General features: G+C 40.7%; 1 protein-coding gene across 6 annotated transcripts in view; it reads right to left on the bottom strand.

Moving 5' to 3' along the window:
• Nucleotides 1–25,321, bottom strand: part of LOC105061745 (protocadherin alpha-C2) — a 161,458-nt gene that overhangs the window by 28,801 nt on the left and 107,336 nt on the right. Inside the window, exon 1 of one of the 6 annotated variants that reach the window (XM_074360808.1) lies at nucleotides 8,682–11,625. The exons of 4 other annotated variants lie outside the window; for them this stretch is intronic. In XM_074360808.1, the coding sequence (XP_074216909.1) occupies nucleotides 8,682–11,243 (2,562 nt within the window). In that variant the 5' untranslated portion in view covers nucleotides 11,244–11,625. Of the gene's footprint in view, nucleotides 1–8,681; nucleotides 11,626–25,321 lie in introns of those variants that run through there. One more of the 6 variants, XM_074360807.1, reaches the window with a different exon arrangement.

The raw sequence follows: 25,321 nt of genomic DNA, 5'->3' as shown, positions 1-25,321 counted from the left end.
ACACAGGTCTGCGTTCCTAAAGTAGCATCAGGGGAAGAACAGCCTGTTCTGAAACAGGAAAAGCGTCCATTGTTTTTGCTCTCAAATGCCCCGTTAAGGGAACGTCCCCAATTTGGTGTTCCAGCTTTAACAAGGCACACGACGACACAAGCTCTGCTGGTCTGGCTGGACTGCAGAGGACTGCAATCTGCGGCTGGCTTTGCAGACTGCAGCATGTTTGACCCTGGACGGATGTGCCCAGTTGCAACGCCAGCAACTGATAACCGCCTCTTCTGCTGATTGAAGAGGAATCCAAGGGAGAGGTAAACACACTACAGCAGAGTTGGCCCTTGTGTTGCTACATAATCCTTTTCATAAAATTGTACTTGCTTCCAGCTCCTCTGAGTGCTGTGCCTTCTCATTCAATTACTGTTTGCTAAGCTCTGTTTAACAGGGAGGAGCTGAAACCTAAGAGGCACCTGACTCACTCTGCACCACCTGTGTGTCAGAAAGATGCGTGGCTCTGTGTCTACAAACTGTCAATTCTAAGTGGAGGGGACACAGAGGAAACTGTGGGCGCCTAAAGACTGTTCTGGGAGTTACGTGCTGCATACAAGCTACCCAGGAATCACTGAGGGCAATATCAATCACCATCACTCTCTTGTATCAATAGCAAAAATTTTATCATAAAAAAACCTGTGACAGATGTTCCTCTCAATGTGTTCTCGTGGGCAGAGATTAAAGCGGCCTCGTCACTGAATACTGAGGTCTGTTTGAGTGGAAAGATGACGAGATGGAGGCTGGTACTTTCCTCTGGAGTATAATTATCATATTTGGGAGACACAAAGCCACAGTAATCCTAATAAACTATTTAAAAATATCAATCAATGAGTCTTATTATTATCATTCTTTTTCATTCAAAGGATGCATGGCATTTCATAAACATACTTCTTCACAACATTCAGAGAAGAAGTGATCGAATTTCAACTTCTGGACAGACTTTGGGATGGTTAGATGGTATCCAAAGATTCAGTCAAAGTCAAAGACCAGAGAAAGTGACGACTCTAGGATACTTTACCTCAAATGTCCCCACATACACTAAGTCCCCGCCCCGGCCCCTTCCATTCTGTCGGCAGGCTACAAATATACAAGCTGCTTCATCCCTGGTTTGGCTTTCAAGTTCACAAAATGATACTGATGTTCCTCATAAAGTAGCATAAAACTATCTAGATGAAATGAAAGCGATCTTATTTTCCATCAGTGGTAGCAGAGGGAGCAAAAGAGAAAATGTTTGCAGACCATTTGGTAAACCCAAAAATATGACTGAAATACTTTTTATTAATCACACCATCACCATCCTTTCCCTGACCATCGGGAGCACTCGTGTCACCCTGCCAGCTGTGAGAGCCTTCCTTCAAGAAAGACTCTGACATCTGTTGACCAAGTGCTGCCAATTTTCCTACAACAGGGTAATGTTCATGATGAAAACTGCTGCAACTTGATCTCTGGAATGAAAACCGACCTCATCTTGCTGAAAGTCACAGTTTCAGCAGGAATGACCAGGAAACTCAGTTCATCACAGCAGCTCACTTCCTCAATGAGACATTTAATTCATCATGCTGCTATATTCTATAATAGTCCACCAGCAACAAGATGCCTCTGAGGTTTGTTTGCCAGAATCACAGTTATGAAACATCTTACAGCAGTAAGATCAGTCAGGGAACAGGTAAGGAAGAAAGGAACTAAGGTGTTTTACGGAGCCACACAATAGTAGGCAATGGGATAAGCACTTAACTGCATTTATCCAAACACCTTCTTGTTAGACCATAAGTTCTATGAAAAGGATTATATCTTTGTTCATAAAACATATTAATATTCTCAGATAGTCATAATACATAGCTATACCCTCAGAAGGTAGGGTTCAGATATTTGGTAGGTTTTTTTAAAAAAATGTTTTTGAATAAATTAACTATCATTCAAGGGCAACATTACTGTACTTAAATTACAAAAATCAGAAATCTGGAACTTCAGAGAGATTAAATTACATGCCTGACTGGTAGGTTTGGCTGACGATCTTGTTTGGGTACCCCTAAGTGAAAGTCTGTGTTTTAAAATACATTTGTGTGGCATGACGGATTTTTTTTTTCTTTTTTACTTCTGAGTCTCCCAGATATTTATTTATTTTAAAATGATACAAAATTAAAAGTAATAAAATGTACATAGGTTTCCTCCAAACTTGATTAACCTTGGAAAAACTGAAGTTGAGTGTTTAACTACTGACATACCTAACACAATGAAACATATGTTTAGTTCTCTAATACTTGGATGGTACATCCCTAGACTTTGCTTAATTGCTATTGGTGAAAATCCCGTTGTATTCTTATGTTTCAAAGTGTAGCCCTTTAGAAGAATAAGTCACAAAACTCCAGATGTGGAAAAACCAAATTAGGAAGTCCACATGGGTGATGTAGTATTACTGAAGACCAAGAATCCACATAAGCTTCTATCAGAATTGTAGCAAATTAACTTATCCTGTAGTGATATTATTTGTTATTTATACTATAGAATATTTGAGCTACAGAAGGTTGAATCACCTCTTCCAAGGTAGATTTAAAATAAAATAGGTTAAAAACACCCTTTGTCAATACATGCACCCCAATGTGCATAACAGCAAAATTTACAATAGCCAAGACATGAAAACGACCTATATGTCCATTGACAGACGACTGGATAAAGAAGTTGTGGTATATTTATACAATGGAATACTACTCAGCCATAAAAAAGAATGAAATAATGCCATTTGCAGCAACATGGATGGCCCTGGAGATCATCATTCTAAGTGAAGTAAGATAGAAAGATAAAGAAAATACCATATGATATCACCCATATGTGGAATCTAAGAAAAAAGGACATAAATACTTACATAATAGAAACAGACTCACAGACATAGAAAACAAACTTACGCTTACTAGGGGAGAATGGGGGTGGGAAAGGATAAATTGGGAGTTTGAGATTTTCAGACACCAACTACTGTATATAAAATAAACAACGAGTTTCTACTGTACAGCACAGGGAACTATATTCAAAATCTTGTAGGAACCTATAATGAAAAATAATATGAGAAGGAATATATGTATGTATGTGTATGACTGAAACATTATGCTGTACATCAGAAATTTACATAATGTTATAAACTGACTATACTTCAATTAAAAAAATTTTTAAATACCCTTTGTCAATCATAAACTCACAGAACTATTCAGTGAAGTAATATGCTATCTTCCTATCATGGAAATCCATGATGAAGCTATCAATAAAGGGTCCTCTGAGAAACAAGACTACATGTAGCATCTCCTTTTCCTTCCTAGAAGGAATTCATTGAAGATGTATCCACTAAATTTTTCTGTGATATTTTGTGAACATTGCTGTAAATTATGATAGGCAAAATTTTGAAATGGCCTCCAAGATTCCTACACGCTGGCTAATACATCCTGTATAATCTCCAAGACTGAATATGATGAGCCTTTGCCATTAGCTTTGTTACATGGCACGGCTGGCTTTGAAAAACGGAGATTATCTGGGTGGGAATGACCTCATCACATGAGCTTCTTAAATCTGGGTCTAGAGATCAGAGACAGAATTAGAGAGATTTGAAGCATGAGAGGGATACCATATGAGAAAATATTCTCCACTACTAAAATATTCCTCAGCTCTGAAGATAAAGGGGGCCATGGGACAAGGATCTGAGAGCAACCTTCAGCCAACAGTAAGTAAGAAAACGGGGAGCTCTGTCCTCAAGGAAATGGATTCTGCCAACAACTGGAATGAACTTGAAAGCAGATGCTTCCCCAGAGCCCCCGGAAGAGAACTTAGGTTGGCTGGCATGTTGATTTCAGCCTCTGAAAACCTGAGCAGAGAACCCAGTCCCATCATGCACGTAATAAATAAGTGTTGTTTTTAACCTCTTAACTGTGCTCATTGGTTACAGAGCAAGAGAAAATGAATACAAAAACTGTTGGTCATGACGGCAAAAAGGAATAGAACATTTAAAATAATCATTGCTATGATATCCATTAGTCTTCCTGTAAATCAAAATGAAAAGGTGATAACTAGGATTTTAGGTGACTACTCACCTCTGAAAACAGTCATTTGTGACCCTAATCCTTTGTGACCCTAATCCACAGAGCAGGAAAATAAAATATACATAACTTTAAAACATACCTAGTGGGTTCCACTACAACAGAAAATGCTAAGGTTGCTTAATTCTGGATGCACAGCCTGCCAGCACAGCAGTTACTCTCCCACTCACAGTTTCACTTCCCTGGAGCCCAGAGGTCTGACCCTGCAAGGCCAGAAAGGAACTGATGTTGCTTATGTGCCAAGGAACTGATGTTTTTCTTCAGTTTTGCAGTGGTGGGGATTTCTCTGCATTTGTCAAGTTCAGATTCTTGAAAGAAAAAAAAAACTTGTATAATGTTTAGGCTAGAAGACTTAAAATACTACTGAGGAATCCGCTTGACCTTTGATTTTTGAAATCATGATTTTAGATAATATTCCAAACAGTATCATCCAAATAAACAAAATTTATATTCAGACTAAAACATGCACGGGAGCATCGAGCCCGGAGAAGTCCTACAAAAGCCACATTTGGAGACACCTGTAAATCCCTATTAAATTCAGCTAAACTTTCCGGGCTTGGTGATGGTAATTTTCCCTCAAACCTTTGCAAACTGACAGCGTCCTGACCTCTCAGTGAGAGCAAAAATTGGTGGCCAACCGAGGCAGGTATCCAGAACCGACTCTGATACTCTGTCAAGCAGACAGCATGCCAATAGACAATTTATAATCTGCCAGGCTGTGTCCCTGCAGAGTGTTCTGAGGAAGACCAGATGCCCATGTGAGGGCTTACTCCTGGGTCAGACGAAAGGGTAGGCCAATGACATTCAAGCTACAATAAATAGATTTCTTCATCAGTCAGAATATGTGCAAGATAGAGACAGAGAAGAGCTCAGCAATAATTCCATCCAGCTCAGCAGAAGAGGGAGGAAGGGGTGGTAATCTGAAGAAATTCTTGTATTCTCAGACAGAATAAAATAAACCTTTTCTCAGAAGAACAGTCCTATGACCAATATGAAAAAGGCAAAAGGAAAACAGCCCCACCCATTCAAAAGTCACCATCAGAGGATGAAACAATGAAATGGAAGTTCAGATACAATTTCCCTGCCTGTTCTGACCACTGTGCAGTTTTTATAAATTCACCACGATGCTACTTTACACTAAGCATAAATTCTGATCTAGGACAGAATTAGTCACCAGCTGGAAAAGCCAGTCCTGGGGGAAATTAATTAAGTGTCACTGAAAGAAGGATTAACACTTTCAGGTTACTACGACATCGAGAATTAGAGGAGTATGTACACACAATGGCAAAAACAACTGATGATCTGGTGACTACAAATTGCTTTATACTACGTGAGTGTACACTTAACTCATTTCTGCTGCTCTTTTGTGATTTCCACATCTTGTGCCAACTGGTCCCACTGAGGCACAGCCAGACAAATCTGCCCAGAGCACTCAAAATGACTCACCAGCGGTCATGGGACCACACATGCACAGAATCCACCTTAAGATTCAGTTCTTTTTCTTGGAGGTTCTTTGAAAACGCCGCCAACCACATTCTATACTCCGTTTTCAGATCTCTCCAAGGAGAAATTCTGCCCCATTGCTAAACAGTTACTTCAAAAATCTCACTGCACAAGTGGCTCATGAAATAAGCCTCCTGGAGGTGAAATCCACCAAAAGATGAGTCTGGTGTTAAATGCTGATGTTTAATAAGCAACCAGGAAGAAAGGAGAGAAAGAACAGAGCTAAAAGATCTTAACCGGCTTTGCCAATGGTAATGCAGATAAACAAATACAAATATAACAGCTTGGTAGTAACATATTTACTCACTGATCCTCCCATTGGTGACCTACTTCAATGCAAAGAATTCTTTTTCTGGGGCATTTAAATGACACTACTGGGTGAATCAGTGGTAGTCTACATGCCTGAGTATCCTTCATCAAAAGGAATAAAAACATTAGGATTTCTGGCTATTCATACTATTTCAAAAGCACAGTCTTTGGAGTCAGACAGGCATGACTTAAAATATCACTAGCAATATGTACGTATATGCATGACTGGGTCATTGTGCTGTTCACCAGAAATTGGCACATTGTAATTGACTGTACTTCGATTTAAATTTTTTAATTGAAAAAAAAATTAGCAGCGTGACTGTGTATGACTTAACCTCTCTAAGCTTGTTTCCTCACATGCTAAATGACAATAAATATTTGCTTAGGACTCACAGGTAACGGAAACCATAAGTGTATTGCAATGCAGAACATTTTGATACAGCAGGGTGGTCAGTGAGTGCAAATTGCCTTACTCATCCTTTCCAATCCCCATCTAATTGTAAAGTAGGCACGTGGAATTAATTGCATCCCAGGGCTCTCCTGCCATCTGCAGTAACTGGGCAGAGAAGAGAGAAAGCCTAACATGAAAATTTAACAGGTTGATCTAGCAGTGATGACTTTCAGAGTTGAGTGATTTTTGTCCCCATTTTGTCATACTATGACAACATGACGCCCTCCCTCCCTATAACTGCAATAATCCCTAAAGCTGTAGATCTTAGGACTCTCCACTGGATTTCCAATAGTGTCCAGCAAAAATTTGCCTGTATGAAAATCACACACTCTCCTGGCAAAATCCCACAAGAGTAAGCACTTTTTCTGACATCGCCTTCTCCCTAGATTAAAGGTTTGTGAACCAAGGCACATATTAACACACAGGTCAGTGTAAGACAGAAATAGTGCATGCATCAAACTGCCCCAAGCTTTGCGCCAGGAGAGGGAGGGTAAGAGTGTTATTCCCCTGAGCTTCTGGCTCACAGCTGGTGGCAAAGCTTGCCTAGCCTGCTCTCCGAGCTTCTTCACCACCTGCAGCCCACCCCAGGCCCAAAAGGACATCACAGAAATTTGTTAAGCAAATACCTACAGCATCCTTATTTAAAACTAAGCCCCTTTACATGCTTCCAAAAGCTATGATCTAAAGAATTCTGGAACCTCTTTGATTCCCTCCTGGTTTTCTTAATCTGCAATCTACCTCCCGTGGCCACTGAGGACTGACTAACATCAGGCTCTTCTGATAAATCTACCCACAGTGTCCATTGGAAATTCTCTCAAGCCATCTCTTTTTTCCTGTGCTTATGCATTACTTTCCTGAAGATAAGTATGAATTTAGAATGTGAAACTACAGACGTTAATAAAAAGACAGCAATATGTCAATGAAAGTGCATCAAAAAAATATAGGAGGGACAAATATTATTAACCATTTTGTAGTACCTCTAGAAGTTCTAACTACAAAGTAGTTGTTGGGGAAGAAACAATTCATTACTATTTGTGGGACAAAAATTTGAAATCCAAGTTTAAAGTCTCACAGAGCAGAACTCCATTGTTTCAAGCATGCATATGGAGACAAACACACTACCTAAACACATGCACTGTCTAACACTGTATATACATTCTTCATAATAATGAGCAAGCCGGCCGTATGGTTACTTAAAACTTAAAACCAGTGTATTTACTAACACCTGCCTTTCATGCACAGTAAACCACCCACTTTCCAAGGCTTTGGTAACTATTGCAAACTAAATGTTAGAACCAGAAAATGAACAAGTGCTTCGGAAGACGTTGAATACTGTTTAAAATACTGCCATTTATCTTAAAGACATGAGGGGGCTTGAATAGGCTGCTTCACAGCTCATCCAAACCTTAGGAATTGTCAACGGGCAATCAGAAGATTACATTTAAGCTAAATGCAGGGAAATTCTCTTAACAATGAATTCACACTATGCCAAGAAAGGTGACTTCCCCCCTCATCATTCTCCCCACTCCCAGCCTGCCTGGTCTTCGCCATACCCCCACATCCCTACTCCATTCATTCTCACATCTCCCTGGCACGCTCAGACAAATTGGTTCTCGGTTCTCTGCCTTATCATCATGCACCTCCTCTGACAGCCCCTACAGAAGAGGCACCACAGCAAATAGCCAGAGCAAACTTCGTCTTCAGGGTGAGGTCCACTTTCTATGGTTTTATCATGCGTGACATGAACTTCTAGATCTTATCACATTAGTTCAGTGTCATTACCAGAAATATTAACTGGATGCTTTTCACTGTAGAGAGTCCAAGGTAAAAACAGAGACAGCAGACAGAGGTGACCACCACAGCGCCTAGAGGTCTCAGAGCTTTTGAAAACACTCCTAAAGGATTTCAAAAGAGAACTTTCCTTGTAAATGACACAGAGGCCATTTCTCCTTGAACCTCATAATGTTACTCCCTGTAGTATCATCTTATTCTCAGTCCTATGCTATTCTCCACAGAGCTGAGCTTAAACATCACGTATTCAAGACAGGGCCTCACTTCTCGAACAATTTTATGGTCAAGTCTTCCTATATCTGAAAAGAAAAAGCAAAGTAAAACAATCCTCTAGTGACACTTTTCTAGAGAGGAAACAGCAGATTATAATCCAATCACAGGCACTTTGCATACTCAGTTTACCGGATAACCCTTGTCATTGTTAACAGCTCAATAAAGCCAATCACATGATATTGGGGGGTTGTGAAAAGTGCATGACTTTGTGGAAGACCCCTTGACTACCATCTCACCTCATTTTGAGAAACAGCCTCGTTTTTTAGAATAATCAGGTTCCCAGCACTCTGCCCACTTTGGCCTGTGAGGTGCCGGCTGTCACCTGCTGCTGCTTGGGCTCCCCCAGGCCCCGGTCCTGTCTGTGCCCCTGTATTGTAAAACATGAAGGTGTCACTCCCTGAGCCTGCTGTCAGACAGGCCTTGTAGCAGTAGGTCTTGGTGAGGGAGCCATTCCCCCGCACTTCAATGAAGTGAGGCTGCACTTTGAGGCCATGCGGTATCCTGGCATCGATGTTGTTGTTGGCCTGTTTGTAGAGCTCTGCAGGGCTCCTCTCCCTCACTCCACAGAAGCCTCCACAGCACGCGGTGCCATAAGCGGTGTAGCGGTAACACTTGATGATGCTCAAAACAATGATTGTCAAAAGAAATACAAAAGACACTGTGCTTAATGCTATTATCAGATAAAGTGTCATTTCAGAGTATGTCCGAGGTCTTTTCACATGTCTCTGAGTGTCAGGGAGAATTTTGGAAACCCTATCCACCACAGCTACCGTAATGGCCACAGAGGCTGACAGTGATGGCTCTCCATTGTCTCGGACCACCACGGTCAGGTTGTAAGTGGTTCCACTCTCATCTCCCATCTTCCTGGTAGTCCTAATTTCCCCTGTGTGTAGCTCGACTTTAAAGAGGTCCAGGTCAGAAGTCTGGGCCAGATGGTAAAAGAGCCAAGCATTTTGCCCAGAGTCTGAGTCCATGGCTATGACTTTAGTGACCAGGTAGCCAGCAGGGGCAGTTCGAGGCACCATTTCAATGGCTGCTGATGAATTGGTTGAGGTAGGGTACAGGATATGAGGGGCATGGTCATTCACATCCACCACGTACACGTTGGCGGTCACAGTGCTGCTCAGTGGCGGGCTCCCCTTGTCCTGGGCCTCCACAGTCACAAAGAACTCCCGAAACTTTTCATAATCAAAGGAGTTGACAGCATAAAGGCTGCCACTGGCACTATTAATGGAGACATAGGAGGTGACTGGCAGCCCTTGAATCTCCCTTTCCAGAAGGGAGTAGGTCACCTCTGCATTCTCCTTTTCATCTGGGTCTGTGGCTTGCACAGTGCAGAGCAACACCCCTGGCAAATTGTTCTCCTGGATGTAGATGGAGTAGGAGTCCTCCAGGAAGCTTGGTGGATTGTCATTGATGTCAGAGATTTTAACCTGCAGGGTCCGCTGGGATGTGAGCTGTGGTACTCCCCCATCAGTGGCTGTCACTGTGATGTTGTAGGCAGCCACCTGCTCCCTGTCCAGGGGGCCACTCACTACCAGTGTGTAGGAGTTTCCAAAGCCATTCAGCCGGAAAGGCAATGTGGCCTCCAGGCCCAGGCTTACTTTCCGGTTGAGACCTGAGTCTTGGTCATTGACACTGAGAAGGGCCACAACGGTGTTGGGTGCGGCATCCTCCGGCACTGGGCTGTACAGGTCCGTGAGCACCATCTCCGGTGCATTATCATTCACGTCTAGGATGTCCACCAGCACCTTGCAGTGACCCACCATGGGCACTGGACCCCGGTCAGTGGCCTGCACATAGATCTGGTAGGAAGAGGCCTCCTCATAGTCCAGCGCTCCACTTACCCGCACTTCCCCCGTGCTGGCATCGATGCTGAAGAGCTGCCTCTCCCGGTCCGACGTGTAGCTGCTCAAGGAGTACCTGAGGTCGCCATTGGAGCCCTCATCCGGGTCTGAGGCATTGAGCTTCACCACCAAGGTGCCTGGGGGCGCGTCCTCCCGCAGCTGGACCCGGTAAGTGGACTGGTCGAAGGCGGGAGAATTGTCATTTGTGTCCAGGACCCGCACAGTGATCTGCGCTGTGCCCGAGCGGGGTGGGCTGCCTCCGTCCACAGCTGTGAGGACCAGGTGGTGCAAGACTGCCTGCTCGCGGTCTAGGCCCTTACGCAGCACCAGCTCCAGCACCTTACTGTTCTCCTGCAGGGGCTTCAGGTCCAGCTCGAAGTGCTCGTTGGGGCTGAGTTCATAGGTCTGCACCGAGTTAGTGCCCACGTCGGGGTCCTGCGCGCTCTCTATGTGAAAGCGCGCTCCAGGCGCCACCGATTCGCTTACCTGAAGCTGGTAGTCGGGCCGCGGAAAGCGCGGTGAGTTGTCGTTGATGTCCAGTACCTCCACCTCCACCGTGCTCACCGCCACGGGACTGTGCGCCAGCACCTCCAGGTTGAGCAGGCAGCGAGGCCGCTGCTCACACAGCGCCTCCCGGTCAATGCGCTCGTTGACGAAGAGCGCTCCACTTGTCAGGTCCAGCTCCAGGTAGCGCGGGCTGGGCGCACCCAGATGGCTGATGCGCAGGCAGCCCGGCCCCAAGCGCCGCAGCTCCAGCCCCAGCGCTCTAGCCACGTTGCCCACAAGCGCGCCGAGTGCCTGCTCCTCCGGCACCGAGTATCGCAGCTGGGAGGCCGCTGGGCCCGGCAGCAGCAGTAGCAGCAAGAGAAGCAGCAGCAGCAGGCAGGAGGACATGGGCGGCCGGAGCCGTGTACGCTCTGTCGCCCCGGGTCTGGTACCCGCCAGCTCCATAGCCACCGGCCGCGGTGGAGGCAGCTGGGCAGGGCCGGAGGCAGCAGCTTCCCCAGCCGAGCTCCACGCCCGGCCGCGCCTCCGCCTCCGCTCGTGCCGCCCTGCGCCCGCTCCCCCACGCCTCACGCGCTAGCAAACGCCGGGGGCCGCTCCCCTCTTGGGCCCCCAGGAGGGCTCCGCGCCCCGCCGCCCGCGCTGACTCCCCATATCCCGGCTCCTCCGCTCGCCTCGCAGTCGCTCAGCCTGGCTTCGCTTCCTGCCGCCGCCGCCGCTCCGGGGAGGGGGGAAGAGGAAGCAGAAGGGGAGGGGGAGGAGTGCTCAGCAAGTCCAGCTCCGATTCCGCACTGAGGTGGCGGACGGCGACCCGGACTGCCCAGTCGCTGGAACCGCTCCAGCCCCAGCTCCTTCACCCCAGACCCGCCGGATCCCAGCGGACCGCGGGAACACGGCCACTCCCTGTCTCCCTGCCCCCACTGTCCTCTTCATCCGTCTCCACGGTCCCTCGTCTGCTTAACGGGTCTTGTAAGGAGATTATTCCAGGAAAAGCAGTTAAATCTCTAGAACTCGGGCTATTCGCTCCCCAGGAAAAGACTTGCAAGAGCAGTTCAAGAAAATACGCTGAGGACCTCAGCTGAGTACGGGTATCTGGGCGGCGGCTCCACGTTCTAAGAAACAAACGCAAGGGAGGCACGCCGGAGTTACCGCTGAGGGGGTTTATTTCCCTGACCCCAACATTTTCCCTGGATTCTCCTAAATACCGCAGAAAGTGTTCAACTCCTAGGGCAGAGGTGGTGGGTGGGGTGGCAAGTGCTGTCTTCTTTCGCGGAGCAAGCCTGAAACTACCATCCTGGGATCCAACACTCAATTCTGCGCGTAGCCAAGTGGCCCTTTCAGTGTGTGTCTTGGCAAATAACCAATATTTCAGGTTGTAACGTTCTCTCTTTAGAAAATTGAAGCTGCAGGCTAAGCTCTGACCCCTTTTGATCATAGTGGGGAGAAATCTGGTAAAATTCTAAAGAGATTCTTCCCTCAAGCTTTTCCTCATTTTACTTCCAATCTTTTTCATTTATCAGCCAAGACATTTTCTTTGTTCTTTCAAGAGGGATTTAAATTTCTATTCTTAAATGGAGGACAATGTCTTCAAGAGCCTGAAAAACCATTACATCAAGAGAGAGAGTTACTCTTGATTTCCCAAGCCTGGCTGGAATTTGGACTCCATTAATGCTTTGCCGTGAAAAGTCTGCTGTTATTAAGCAAAATGTGGGAGGCTGGGATTTATCTTAAACCAGCCAGCAATTCCAGTGGCTGCAGCTCTTCCTCCATAAATCTAAGGCTCCTTTACACCTCTGGGTCTCTCTTCCCCTAAGACTCCCCCTTCTATTGCTGCAGAGGCAACAAAAAGATAACCAGTTGCCTTTAGTGAACATGAAGGATCAGAGGAAGCATTTCTGTGCTGTGTCATTGCCTCTGATTCTCTGTTCTGAACATCCATTCTTCCCAGGCCCTCTCACTGCTTCCACAAGAGTTGAAAATTCATTGCCCCACTTGCAAAAAGCACTCACTAAAATGTCCCCTCTCTTCCTCTTCTCTCAGTGTCCTCTCACCCTGAGATCATCCTCTGTGGGTCATGAACTGGAACAAAACTAGAATGAGACCTGGCCTTTGGCATGCTTCTCTTCTTCGGGGATAATTGAAGGGCCGAAGGCACCCAGATTTTAAAGGCCTGGACTAGCACATCTCTTCCTGCCACCCACCAAATGCACTCACTGACCACTCCACACCCTAACCAATTTTATTCCAGAGAAGCTCCCAGCTTCCTCCTATGCCTGCTGCTTCTTATTTTGTCCTCTTTGTTCCCACAAGGGTGCAGAGTGGGAAGCAGTTCCCATCACATTCTATTCCTGTCTCCTTTCTTAGGCCTCTGGCTTCTCCCTCTCTGTCTGCCTCCTCCCAAAATGCCTCTCCAGTCTCTGTTTGCTGTAGTAATTTGATCTCAGAAAGCCTTAAACTCTCAAGTGCATGAATTGGAAGCCTGGCCTATGTCTTAGCCCATTATTTATTTCTGAAAATAAATGGCTTATAAGTGGAATCAAGTTATACGTTGTCAGGAAGAGTGACCTTTTCTTCCCTCATCTCCTCCCGGGCTTGCACAGTCGCTGCCACCTCTGCCCACAGCTCAGAAACCTGGTCACTGGGTATTGACCATGTGCAGACCTGTGCCCCTGAAAAGATCACAGGCACTTAAGGGAGAGATTAAATCACAGAGGCTTGGTAATGTTTCTAATGGAAGCCTCCAACTGTCATATCTCAGGAGAAAAATCAGGGCTCCTCTTTTAGCAATCTTGTCATCTTCCAGCAAGGACACCTGCCAGGTTGTCCATTTTGATGTGTCAGGATCATAAGCTTCAACTTCTTATTCCCTCCGTGGTTGAGAAGGCAAACATAGAACCAGCACAAATCAGCCACCTTTTCAAAGAGGTCCTAAAGGGATGGTACACTCTGTGTCTGGCACTACAGTGATTTAGTTCCTCCTACTATTGCCTATGTCTCTTGCCAACCTTACTAGTTGGTGGTACGGGGTCGCTTAGACTGCTGGCAAGTGCCCTGTCTACGAACATTAATGCTGATACCTCGACCACACTACTATGCATTCCTTTTCTTGGACCTTCAAGAACCCCCTACTGAAAAGCAGAACAGCACAGTGATTAGGAACACAGATTATGATACCAGTCACACCCCTGCCAATGAATGACTGTGTGGCCTCGGTCTTGTTACTTAAACTAAGCTTCAATTTATTCATTTTAATTGGGGACAACAAATTTAAGTAAACTCACAGACTCACTATGATCACATGAGATGATGTATATAAAACAATCTGAAGGAGATTAAGAGGTGCAAACTTTCAGTTACAAAGCAAATGAGTCATGGGGATGAAACGTACAGTATGGGGAATATAGTCAACAATGATGTCATATCTTTGTATTATGACAAGGTAACTAGCCTTATCGTGGTGCTCATTTAGTAATGTTTAGAAACATTGACTCACTAGGTTGAGTACCAGGAACTAACATAGTGGTGTAAGTCAGTTATACTTCAAAAACAAACAAACAAACTCATAGAAAAAAAGATCAGATTTGTGGTTACCTGAGACAGAGGGCTGGGGGGGGGAGAGCGAGTTGGATGAAGGGGGTCAAAAGGTACAGACTTCCAGTTATAAGATAAATAAGTACTAGGAATATAATGTACAACATGATAAATATAATTAATACTGTTGTATGTTATATATGAAAGCTGTTAAGAGAATCAATCCTAAGAGTTCTCATCCCAAAGAAAAAAATTTTTTCTTTTATTTTGCATCTATATAAGGTGATGAATGTCCCGTTAAACTTACTGTGGTAATCATTTCATGATGCATGAAGTCAGATCATGTTGTACAACTTAAACCTGTACAATGCTGTATGTCAACGATATCTCAATAAAACTGGAAGAAAAAAACAATCTGCATAGTGATTGACAAGTACAGTATTATTATTATTAAAATGCAATCATTTATTATCATCAGATAACACCTTAAGTTGACAGTCTGCACACAGCACGGCCCTTTAAGGAATCAAACACAGATACACAGCAATGTGTAACAGACAGGAAGTCAATGATGATGGGGAAGTGCACTAAAGTTAAGCTTTCCCAATTATTTCTAGAGGTTATCCTACATTTTGAAAACAAAAACCAGTCCCTTTCTACATCACCAAGGAAAAGGAACTTCAGTTATAAGAACTCCGGCAAGGTATTTATTTCCTCACAAGAGATTCACCTTTTCAGGATATGTGAAAATGCTTTAGCGACAGAGTACAGAGCGTTCCCAAACACGCTGTCATCTCTAGCACCCAATAAAGAGTTTGGCACAGTGATGCTCAATTAAGGTTCCTTGAACAGAACTAAATTTACAACTTTCCTTGTTCAGTTCTCTCAAATAGAAATAGCTTCATTTTTTCTCTCCCCTTTTCTAATATTTCTACCTATATTCCAAGGTCCATCTTAAAACCTACCAGGATTACCATGAGACATTGTCTATTCTAAACAGAGTGGTCTTTTTTCTCTCTTTCACAGTCTACATATCTCTGAATGCTGACATGTGTCACTCTTTAATTCATCCAAATGCTTTAATATTATTTCTTGACCTTAATTATAAGCAACTCACCAGCAAAAGCCATGTCGTATATGTCTGTGTAGTCTTCACAGTGCAGGAAATCTTATAGACAATAAATAAGTGACAATTGTTTCCTTCTCTTCAGATCCTTTTTTAGCAAATTCAAGAAGAGCTGCTACTTGCCCGTTTTTTACCCCACGTCTAATGGCGAGAAGGCTCAAGAGCCTGCAATGATTTCACTTCCTTTAAAGTTTGAAATACAAAATATTTCAAACCTGGAGAACTGAAGCCTACTAATAAAGTTGCTAGACTCTAAGAAAGGCTCTGCCCAGAAGTATTTTTATCACTCTTTGTATTTTATATTATAAATTATAAAATAAAGGTATTCCTTGCTCACAACTAACAAAGAAAGTGACATGACGTGAGAAGCACCACAAAAAGACACGGTTTTGTTTACCCCCATGTTAGGCAAGAACTTTGAAATAGCATCCCTTAACTGTATCTATAAAATGCATCTATCATGAGATCATTGGGCACAGGAGCAAAACCAATCAAAACACAACTGAATTAAGCCTGTGAGAAAAATACTGGTACTCAGTGAACCCTCCTAATTCACAGAATTTTTCCTTTCACTATTATTAGTGTCATTACAAATCATTTTACTTTGGGGAACCAAACAATCTGGAGTCTTGTGGTCACAGGGAAAGGGGACATGCTCATTAGTTTGATCAACCTTTGGGGTGACCATTGTGTAAGTATCTGCCAGCTAGGGAAGGCTCTGGTTTTCATTGTTCAGTTGTATATTTGCACAGTTGTATATATTCCAACAACTGAGCACATGATATATAATTTAAAAACAAAGACAAATGAACATCCCAATGTTTAGTATGGTCCAAGACAGTTCAAAAATTCTATCTTGTTACAAACGAACTGTACTTCTGATCTTTATGCATCTTCAGAAGGAATATGCCTACTGATATGATTAGCAGCAGACTTTACAGGTACAGCATCCACTGGATGGAGATAACAAAATTTTTCATATAACATGATGGCTGATTTTTTTTCAGTTTCTTTCCTCCAGAGAGAATATATCAGCTTTTAGATCGTCTAAATTTTTAGTTTTGAGAAATGAATATACTGCTGATCCTTGACTGAGGCTTCTGAAAATTGCTTAGAATAAACAAAGGAACTCAAACTATCTTTGGACAAGTAACAATAAAAAGGAGAATATGTTAAAGGTTTGGGGTAGATTGTGTAATATTCACAGATAAAATCAAATGATCAGTATTTTCCATTGAGACGACCTAGCAGGAATCACAGACTATTAAAGACTGAGAGATATTTAGAAAGTATCTCACCCAAATTCTTAATTTTTCATTGAACAAAATATTTGAGTGGAACTTGAAACTCAAGATTAGTGAGGAGACGGGAAGCACAGAAGTGCTACAAGTAAATCAAGTGTCTGTAATGAGATAAAGGGCCCTCAGAAGTGACTAGAGAACCAAATTTCCTATTTTTTAAAAAGCGCCATTGGGCTTGATATAAATTCCTTCAAAACTCTATTATAACCAAAGTAATTGTTTATGAGCACTTAGAATGAAGTACATTCATACTAGGGACCACTTTAGCTTAACTTAAAACTGGCAACTTCAAACCAATCACAAAGACTTAAAAAAAATTCACTTGAGCATTTTACAATTTTGGTTGCTAGGATCACTGATAAGCAACATGCTACAGGCACAAAGTCCCCCAGTATATCCTTCCAGACAAAAGGAAGAAAGTGAGCCTGCAAGACAGTATAGTTAGGTGATTTCATAATTCTTTGGATAGCTGGGCCAAAAAGTTTATTAACGAAAGGCTTCAGCCTGGAAGGACAATTCTCATGGGTGACTGCAGTGATTCACCACTGCTCCTACCCCTTATTCAACATTTTATCAATGACTCAGACAAGGAAGCATCAAGTGCCCAGGCCAATCCAGCAACAAGCTGAGCTCTCTGGAATGAGAATACCAACTGCCTAGGGTGAGCCATGTTTCTAATTCACTAAAATTAGTACAAATATTCTATTTGAGACTCAATACATACCAGAAATCGGTAAGTGTGTATTTAAGTTAATTTCTGGCTTCTAGTATTGCCATTAAAACCTGTTCCAAGTTTCTATTCATCACTCAAGGCCTCTTAACTTTAATAGAAAAACTTGTTTGGCCCTGTTTCTTCCCTGCAGTTGTTAGGATTTTAGCCATAGAATAAAATAAGACGGTAATTTGGCAGTAAAGAATATCCTTGTTTCCAAGTGGGTTTTAGCCAAAGCATTAGCTGATTTGTATACTTTCTTTTTCTATTTCAAAAAAATGTAGGTATTGTTGAAGTACCTTGGATTTGGTCTGTTTTCCAGGACATGACCTAAGGTCAGTCTAAATGAGAATAAATGTCTCCCTTCCATGCCCATTGTGTTTGCTGCTTGGAGGGAAAAAAAAAAAAAAAAACAACTTACACCTCTGCCTAAAAAGGATCAATTCTCAAAAGTGTCTCTTCATATATTCAGAGTATCCAGTAATTGTTGGCTTCTGGGGTCCACCCTTACTACGCTGATGCCTTAGCAATTAATTGTTTACATACTATTTCTAAACATATTATCTCACTTAGTCTTCACAAGAGCCCAATGAGGTTAGTACTAATGAAGAAACTGGATCCCAAAAAGGTGAAGGAATTTATTGGAATCTTCAGGAAGCTCTTTGCTATGCCCCTGTTTCTTGAGGTAGTAATACTGTGTCTGACCACTACACATGCACTCCTAACCAAGCATCTTGTTACTGGCCTCAAGCAATTAATTTCCAAGTACTTTATATGGGATCCTATTCAATTGCTTCACAGCTACAATTTCTTTTGTCTTTTAGAGGCTTCAATTGGATTTTCTGTATATATAAATATATCTATTTTTAAATGGCCTCAGCAAAACTGTGATACAAAATAGTTTTGTATTTCATATCCCAGCCTCTTCTTTCAGTACCACTTCCCCTCCTACAACATTCTGTGTAAGTAGTGGGGTTTTACAAATGAATTGGACTTTTCTAATATAAATCCCATCCGTGTATTCCTTGTGCTAGATTTGGTTATACATAAATCCTTCAGCAGTTATGTGTACAACAGATTGTAAGGTGGCTAAAATATAAATTCTCAAAATTAGCCAAGTTTAAATGTACTATGTTGTCTGTGATATTCAAGGATTCTTTAAGGCATTTTGATGAGAAATTAATGTTATCTAAAACCTTATCAAAGCTCCTCTTATTAAAGTTAGAAAAGATTCTTCAATTTTGTGGTAACTTCTGAACTTTTTACAAAGCATCTTTTAGGTAGTAAGACCTATGGTTAAATTCCACTAGCAATTACAGACCCAACTCCACCTCAAGGTTTATAATCACACTCTATGCTTAGATCACGCACCTAGGTAGGGTCCTCTTACAGTAATCCCGCTTGTCGCACCGTAAAAGCAGACTCTAAGATTCAAGATCCGGCTCTACTGCTTATTATGTATCCTTAGGAAAGTTTTCTTTCTCTAAACCTCAGCTTAGTGAAATAAGGAAAATAGTACGTAATACAAACAGTTGCTGCTAGACATTTATTGACTTATGGCATGTAAAAATTTCATTGTATAAGTTGTCAATGATTATGAGCCAGAAAACAGAGAGGTACAGCTTGGGGATAGTCTCATAAAATTATCCAAATAGAAAGGAGGGGCGAGTCAGAAGAAATAGAAAACCCAAGTTTCGGCACTCTTTTTTTGCATACTCTGCTTGACTGACAGAATTGAGAAGAAAAATCTAGTCCTGGTTCTATTTACACAGTATCTCTGAATTAATGGTCGCAAAGATCTTAACATCATTTAACTTATGCATCTACAACTTGAAGTTGGTTAATGCCAACTTCAGCTTTTCAGCACCGAATAGGAAAATAAAAATACACAAAATTCCCCAATCAATCAATACTCTAACTGGTGACTTTTCTTTATCTAAATCTATTGGGCAATTCTCCAATGAATCCAGTGAACCAAAGACAATGGGATGAAAGATTTAAAACTGAAGCATAGAATGGTTCAATAATTGACTAGAAATATAGAGTTGATTTCAAGCAGAACTGGGTAAAAACCTCACTTTCTCTCCTTCCAATTCACTGGTACATCTATTATAACAAAGTTGTCACGGTAAGATATCTTATATCCTTTATAATTAAAATTTCATCATAGCCTCCCATGATTGGTTTTCTGCAGCACTCTGAAGCTAGACTAGTATTCCTCTGATGCAATTATCATAAGCTCATTTAAAATCTCAACTGTATATGAAACATTTATTGGTTCAAAAATCAACGTATACATAGGATATATTGGACAGCTATGGCTCCTAGGATATGTGCATTTAATGCTCTTTAAACTACCAGGAGTTGAAGAATAAACGGGATTTTCAAATTACAAAAAGTCATTCATTCCAAGCATCAACAATGATGTGTTAAGAAAGTAGCAGCAACCCTGAAAGAGTCAGACTGTGAGTTTCCTGGGTACAAGGATGAGCATTGCATCCTTGGATGAAGAAGCCAATTTTAGGTTGGGGTTAGGCACAGAAAACTAAATTATCATGGATTATGCCCTATTCGTATTCTCTCCCCAATATATTTTGAAAAAAAAATCATGGAGGGATTCAATGGTGGTACAACAGAAAAATGCTAACTTGGAAATACAGGAAGCAGGTAATCACATTCTTCTCCATAACTATTTTAACTCGTGTGTTAGTCCAATGAAGCAAGATTTTAACTAAAATTCATCAAGCATTCATTGAGTACCTAGGATGTACCAATCATAGGGTTAAGGGCTTTCACACCTATTATCAAATTTAATTATCATTAAAGGAATATTTGAATATACATCAAGGTTACTGAGTCAATATTAAAAGGGAAGGGAGTAAACCCTGTAGGCAGCAAAGCACTTTATAATACTCCAACAATTCCTCACTCATCATTTACCTTAATGGCAGAAAAGTTTGAATGTCCAGATACAGAAATTTCTTTTGTTCCTTGATTTAAATGAGTTTAGTGGTTCTTAAGCTTTAGCGTACATGAGAATATCTCTTTAAGGTGGTACCAGTACAACTAGGAAAATTGTACTTGGAAAGATTTATGTGATTTTTAAGCTTAATATTACTTTAACACAGTATTCACCATACACACTTACTTTAGACCCTAACCCTTGAGTAACATGTGATTGTATTGTATTTCCATTTATTTTTACTTTACGCAATTTTTACTTTTAAATCTCAGAATTTGTAAGGAAAAAAATATTACCTTATGTTAGGGTGTCAGAATCTTACTTGCTGAGATAAGTCAGAACCAAACAGTCTCACTATTCTTATTAAAAGAAGAAATTCCATGATCTGATGCTGGGACACTTTTCATTCATTCAATGTTTATTGAACATTTACTTTGTAACAAGGACTAAACTACACACTAAACCTCTGTACCACTTTCCTGGTACATCTTACGTATATTTTTAATTTATATATTATACTAGAGTTATATTAGAAGCAACTAATGAAGGAAAAAACATCTGGGGACCACAAGTCAGTTAAAGTATATTTGCTTATACTGCTGTAAAAAGCCTCTATTGTATGCATATGTGCTTTTTGAATAAGTGAATACAGTGTGTCCATATATTTTAGGTTTTTAAAAGATATAAACTTTGGTTATACTTCCTGTATGATTTATTTTTATTTTTTCTTGGTCTTCTGTTTATTTTATTTAGGTTGAATAATATTTAAAAGTATATGCCGCTTGTACAAAATTCAGTTTATCCAGAAAAAGCAAAAAAAAGTGAAAGTCCTTTCAAATCCCATTCTTCTGCAGACTACACCATTAACAAATAATTGTATATTCCTCCAGCCTTTTACCTATGCATACATGAATATGTACATGCATATATTTGACTAAAATGTAACTTCACTGTACACACTACTGTGCAACTTTGCTTCTTTATTTTTACCTAATATATATGATGAGCATCCTTCTATGTCACTACATATAAATCTGTTTTACTCTTAGTAATGATTGCATAATATTCCTTTATATGGGTATTTCATAATTTATTTTTACTCTCTGAATATCTAGGTGCATTTCTGAAAGTGTGTGCATGTATATGCCTGTGTGTTTATTCCGAGAGGTGCTTAGTTAAAAGGATGCACATTTAAATAGTAATTAGACATGCCAAAATGCTTCCCAAAGTTTTTGTACTAATTTATATTCTCAATCAATGGTAAATGAGCCAATCCATTTACTCCTAATTTGTCTGTAAAATTCTTAGTTCACAATGCAGTAAAGAAACACAAAATCATGCTCACAGCAATATTTTGTTTTCCTTAATAAAAAGGTATCATATTCTAATTATTTCATATTACTCCTATAAACACCTAAATTCTCACTGAGAAAGTCAGCTCACTTCTTTGAATTTATTATACTTAAATTGACTGGTTTCATCATAGTGCTTTTATATCATTTTTACCCTATAACCAGCAGAGTTAAAAGTTGTTCGAGAACATACATTTCTTGATACATAATTCTCCAAACATTTATTAACCTTTTAGCCAGAGATAAATAAATTACTAATTTAAATCTGGGATAAATGTGATATTTAAGCAAAATCTTTAAACGAAAGTTCCAAAGCTGAGTCTAATATACTTAAATAAGCTCGTAACAAGCCTTTCCAGAGGTAACAACCGTAGCCTCTGAACAAATACATTAAGCAACTTCCTGAGAACGCTTGAGAGTAAATAAAAGCAGGTAGATGGGAGGTGGGGAGCCAAAATTTGGAGAAAGAGATCAGCATGGAGTGAGTTCCCGGTTTTTACTGCTTTGCCCTGAGGATAGGCCATGGCTGTGGTGGCACAACATGAGGAAGCTAAAGCTCTGAGAGGCAGCCCTCAGTTTCTCAGCCACGAGGAACAGGGGGAAGGAGCCAGAAGCAACCACAACTACTGGGGGATGGGGGGACCCTGAGTGGAGACAGCCAGAGAAAGGGATCTCTGAATTCTAACTTGAATTCTTCCCACATCTCTGTAGACCCCTGAACCACATGTAGAGAGCTAAGGCTAGAGCTGAAAGAACTCAAATGAAATTTGAACTATTGCCCATCACAAGCCAGAGAGGGTTTGTATTTTCAGTCTAATCAAGTTTATTCTCTACTAAAACAAAACCATGAACACCCTTCAGAGACTAAAACAGGGTGCAGTCTCCACAACATAACATTTGTAATACAATTAAAATCACTTAGCCTACAAGGAACTAGGAAAATGTGATGCATTCTCAAGGGTAAAGACCATCAAGAAGCCAAACCTGAGATGATACAGATGTTAGAATTAGCAGACAATGATTTTAAAGTAGCTATTATAATTACATTTAATAACATAAAGGAAAGCATGCTGGTAATGCACAAAAATAAAGAAAATCTGAGCAGAGAAATAGAAAATATAAAAAAGAGCCAAATGGAAATATTAGTACTAAAAATATGATATCTGAAATAAAAGTTGATGGGTGGGTAGGCTTGATAGAAGAGTAGCGATAACAGAGGCAAAAGTCAGTGAACCTAAAATTAAAGCAAGAGAAATTATCAGATTTCTCTGAAGAAAGAGAAAAAAATTGAAATCAAATAAACACAGACTTATGGGATAATATAGGAATATTCTAGAATAGAATACAGGATATATAGACAATATAGGATATATATATAGGAATATAACTATTCTTAAAGGACCAAGCTTTAACCCTACTATGATAAAACCAGAAAAAATTCAAGTCTTATATATAGGTAATAGAGTCCAGAAAGAGAGAAAACAGAGAGAAAATAGAACCAAAAAATATTTGAGGCAGGTAGGACCAAAATTTTTCCAAACCTGGTGAAACACATAAATTTACAGATTCAATAAACTCAGCCAATCTCAAACAGGGTAAATATGAAGAAAACCACAAATAAGCACATCATAGTCAAACTTCTGAACCAGACATAAGGAAACAATTTTGAAATCAGTGTCCCTTGCTGTAAAGAAAGAACAAAAACAACCATATTACAGAAAGGGAACAATGACTCAAACAACAATAGATTTCTCATCAGAAAATTCAGCAGCTAAAAGACAATGGAATAAAATCTTTAAAATGCTGAAAGAAAAAAATCTATCAACCCAGAATTCTATAACAGTCAAAAATGCAATAGAAATAAATATATTTCCCGATGAAGGAAGACTAAGAGAAATCACTGCTGAAGATATGCATTAAAAGATAAACTAAATATTAAAGTTTTTCAGGCTGGAGTGAAAAGATACTACTAGAGGAAATTCAACTCTTTGGGAACAAATTAATAGTACTGAAAATGGTAAATGTCTGGATGACTGACTAGAAATGACTCTTTTTTCTTCTTAGCTTCTCTAAAGTACATAATGACTACTTAAACAAAAATTATAACCTGTCTTGTGGGGTTAATATTTCTTTCACAATATTTAGGAGTTTATTATCATTAATCTCACCCTCCAGAAGAGGAAACTGAGATTTAGAAAAGTTAAGTAACTTGTTACTATTACACAGTAAGAGGCAGATGCAAGGCTTGAGTGTAGATCTCTTTAAAACTAGACTCTGAACAGGATCTAAACCACCACCTTAGAAGGCCTCTCAAAGAACTCTCAACCCAGTGAGAAATGCAGAAAATTAAGTACATAAAACATAATATGATAAATACTAGAAGAGTAGGCCATAGTGTGAAGAGAAGGACTCATAGGCACCTGTGGAGTTAATATTGTATGAGATTTAATACAAATGAAAACTATAGTGTAAGCAATGGTGTAAGAGGAGCTAAATGGTTTTATATGGTTGCATGGTTACTACATTTTATGAAAGTGGTGCACAAGTAACTCTAAGTAGAATGATAAAAGTTACGATATACACCATAATTCTTAGAGCAACCACTAAAAAATACAAACAGATATATCTAAAAATAGGTATATCCAATTCTAAAGAATATTCAAGTAACTCAAAAGACACAAGATAAAGGGAACCAGAAGAACAGATTTAAAGGAGACAAATGAAAGAGAAGTAATACACTGGAGGACACAAATTCAAACATCAGCAATTACACTAATTAACTTCAATTAAAAGACAGCAATTATCAAGATGGATAAAAGAACAAGATTCAAAAATACTCTTTACCTCAACAAGCAATTCTCCAAGGAAGAAATACAAATGATCAATAGGCACATGAAAAAATGCTCAATGTCACTAATTATCAGAGAAATGCAAATCAAAACTACAATGAGGTATCACCTCACACCAGTCAGAATGGCCATCATTCAAAAGTCCACAAATGACAAATGCTGGAGAGGCTGTGGAGAATGGGGAACCCTCCTACACTGCTGGTGGGAATACAGTTTGGTGCAGCCACTGTGGAAAACAGTTTGGAGATTCCTCAAAAGACTAGGAATAGACTTACCGTATGACCCAGGAATCCCACTCCTGGCATATATCCAGAAGGAACCCTACTTCAGGATGACACCTGCACCCCAGTGTTCATAGCAGCACTATTTACAATAGCCAAGACATGGAAGCAGCCTAAATGTCCATCAACAGATGACTGGATAAAGAAGAGGTGGTAGATTTACACAACAGAATACTATTCAGCCATAAAAACCGACAACATAACACCATTTGCAGCAACATGGATGCTCCTGGAGAATGTTATTCTAAGTGAAGTAAGCCAGAAAGAGAAAGAAAAATACCATATGAGATCGCTCATATGTGGAATCTAAAAAAAAAAGAACGTAGATACAAAACAGAAACAGACTCATAGACATAGAATACAAACTTGTGGTTGCCAAGGAGGAGAGGGGTGAGAAGGGACAGACTGGGA

This window comes from Camelus bactrianus, chromosome 3 (assembly GCF_048773025.1).
Source record: "Camelus bactrianus isolate YW-2024 breed Bactrian camel chromosome 3, ASM4877302v1, whole genome shotgun sequence".
Taxonomy (NCBI): Eukaryota; Metazoa; Chordata; class Mammalia; order Artiodactyla; family Camelidae; genus Camelus; species Camelus bactrianus.
The sequence above is the reverse complement of the archived record's forward strand: the minus strand, read 5'-3'. Positions and strand labels throughout refer to the sequence as shown.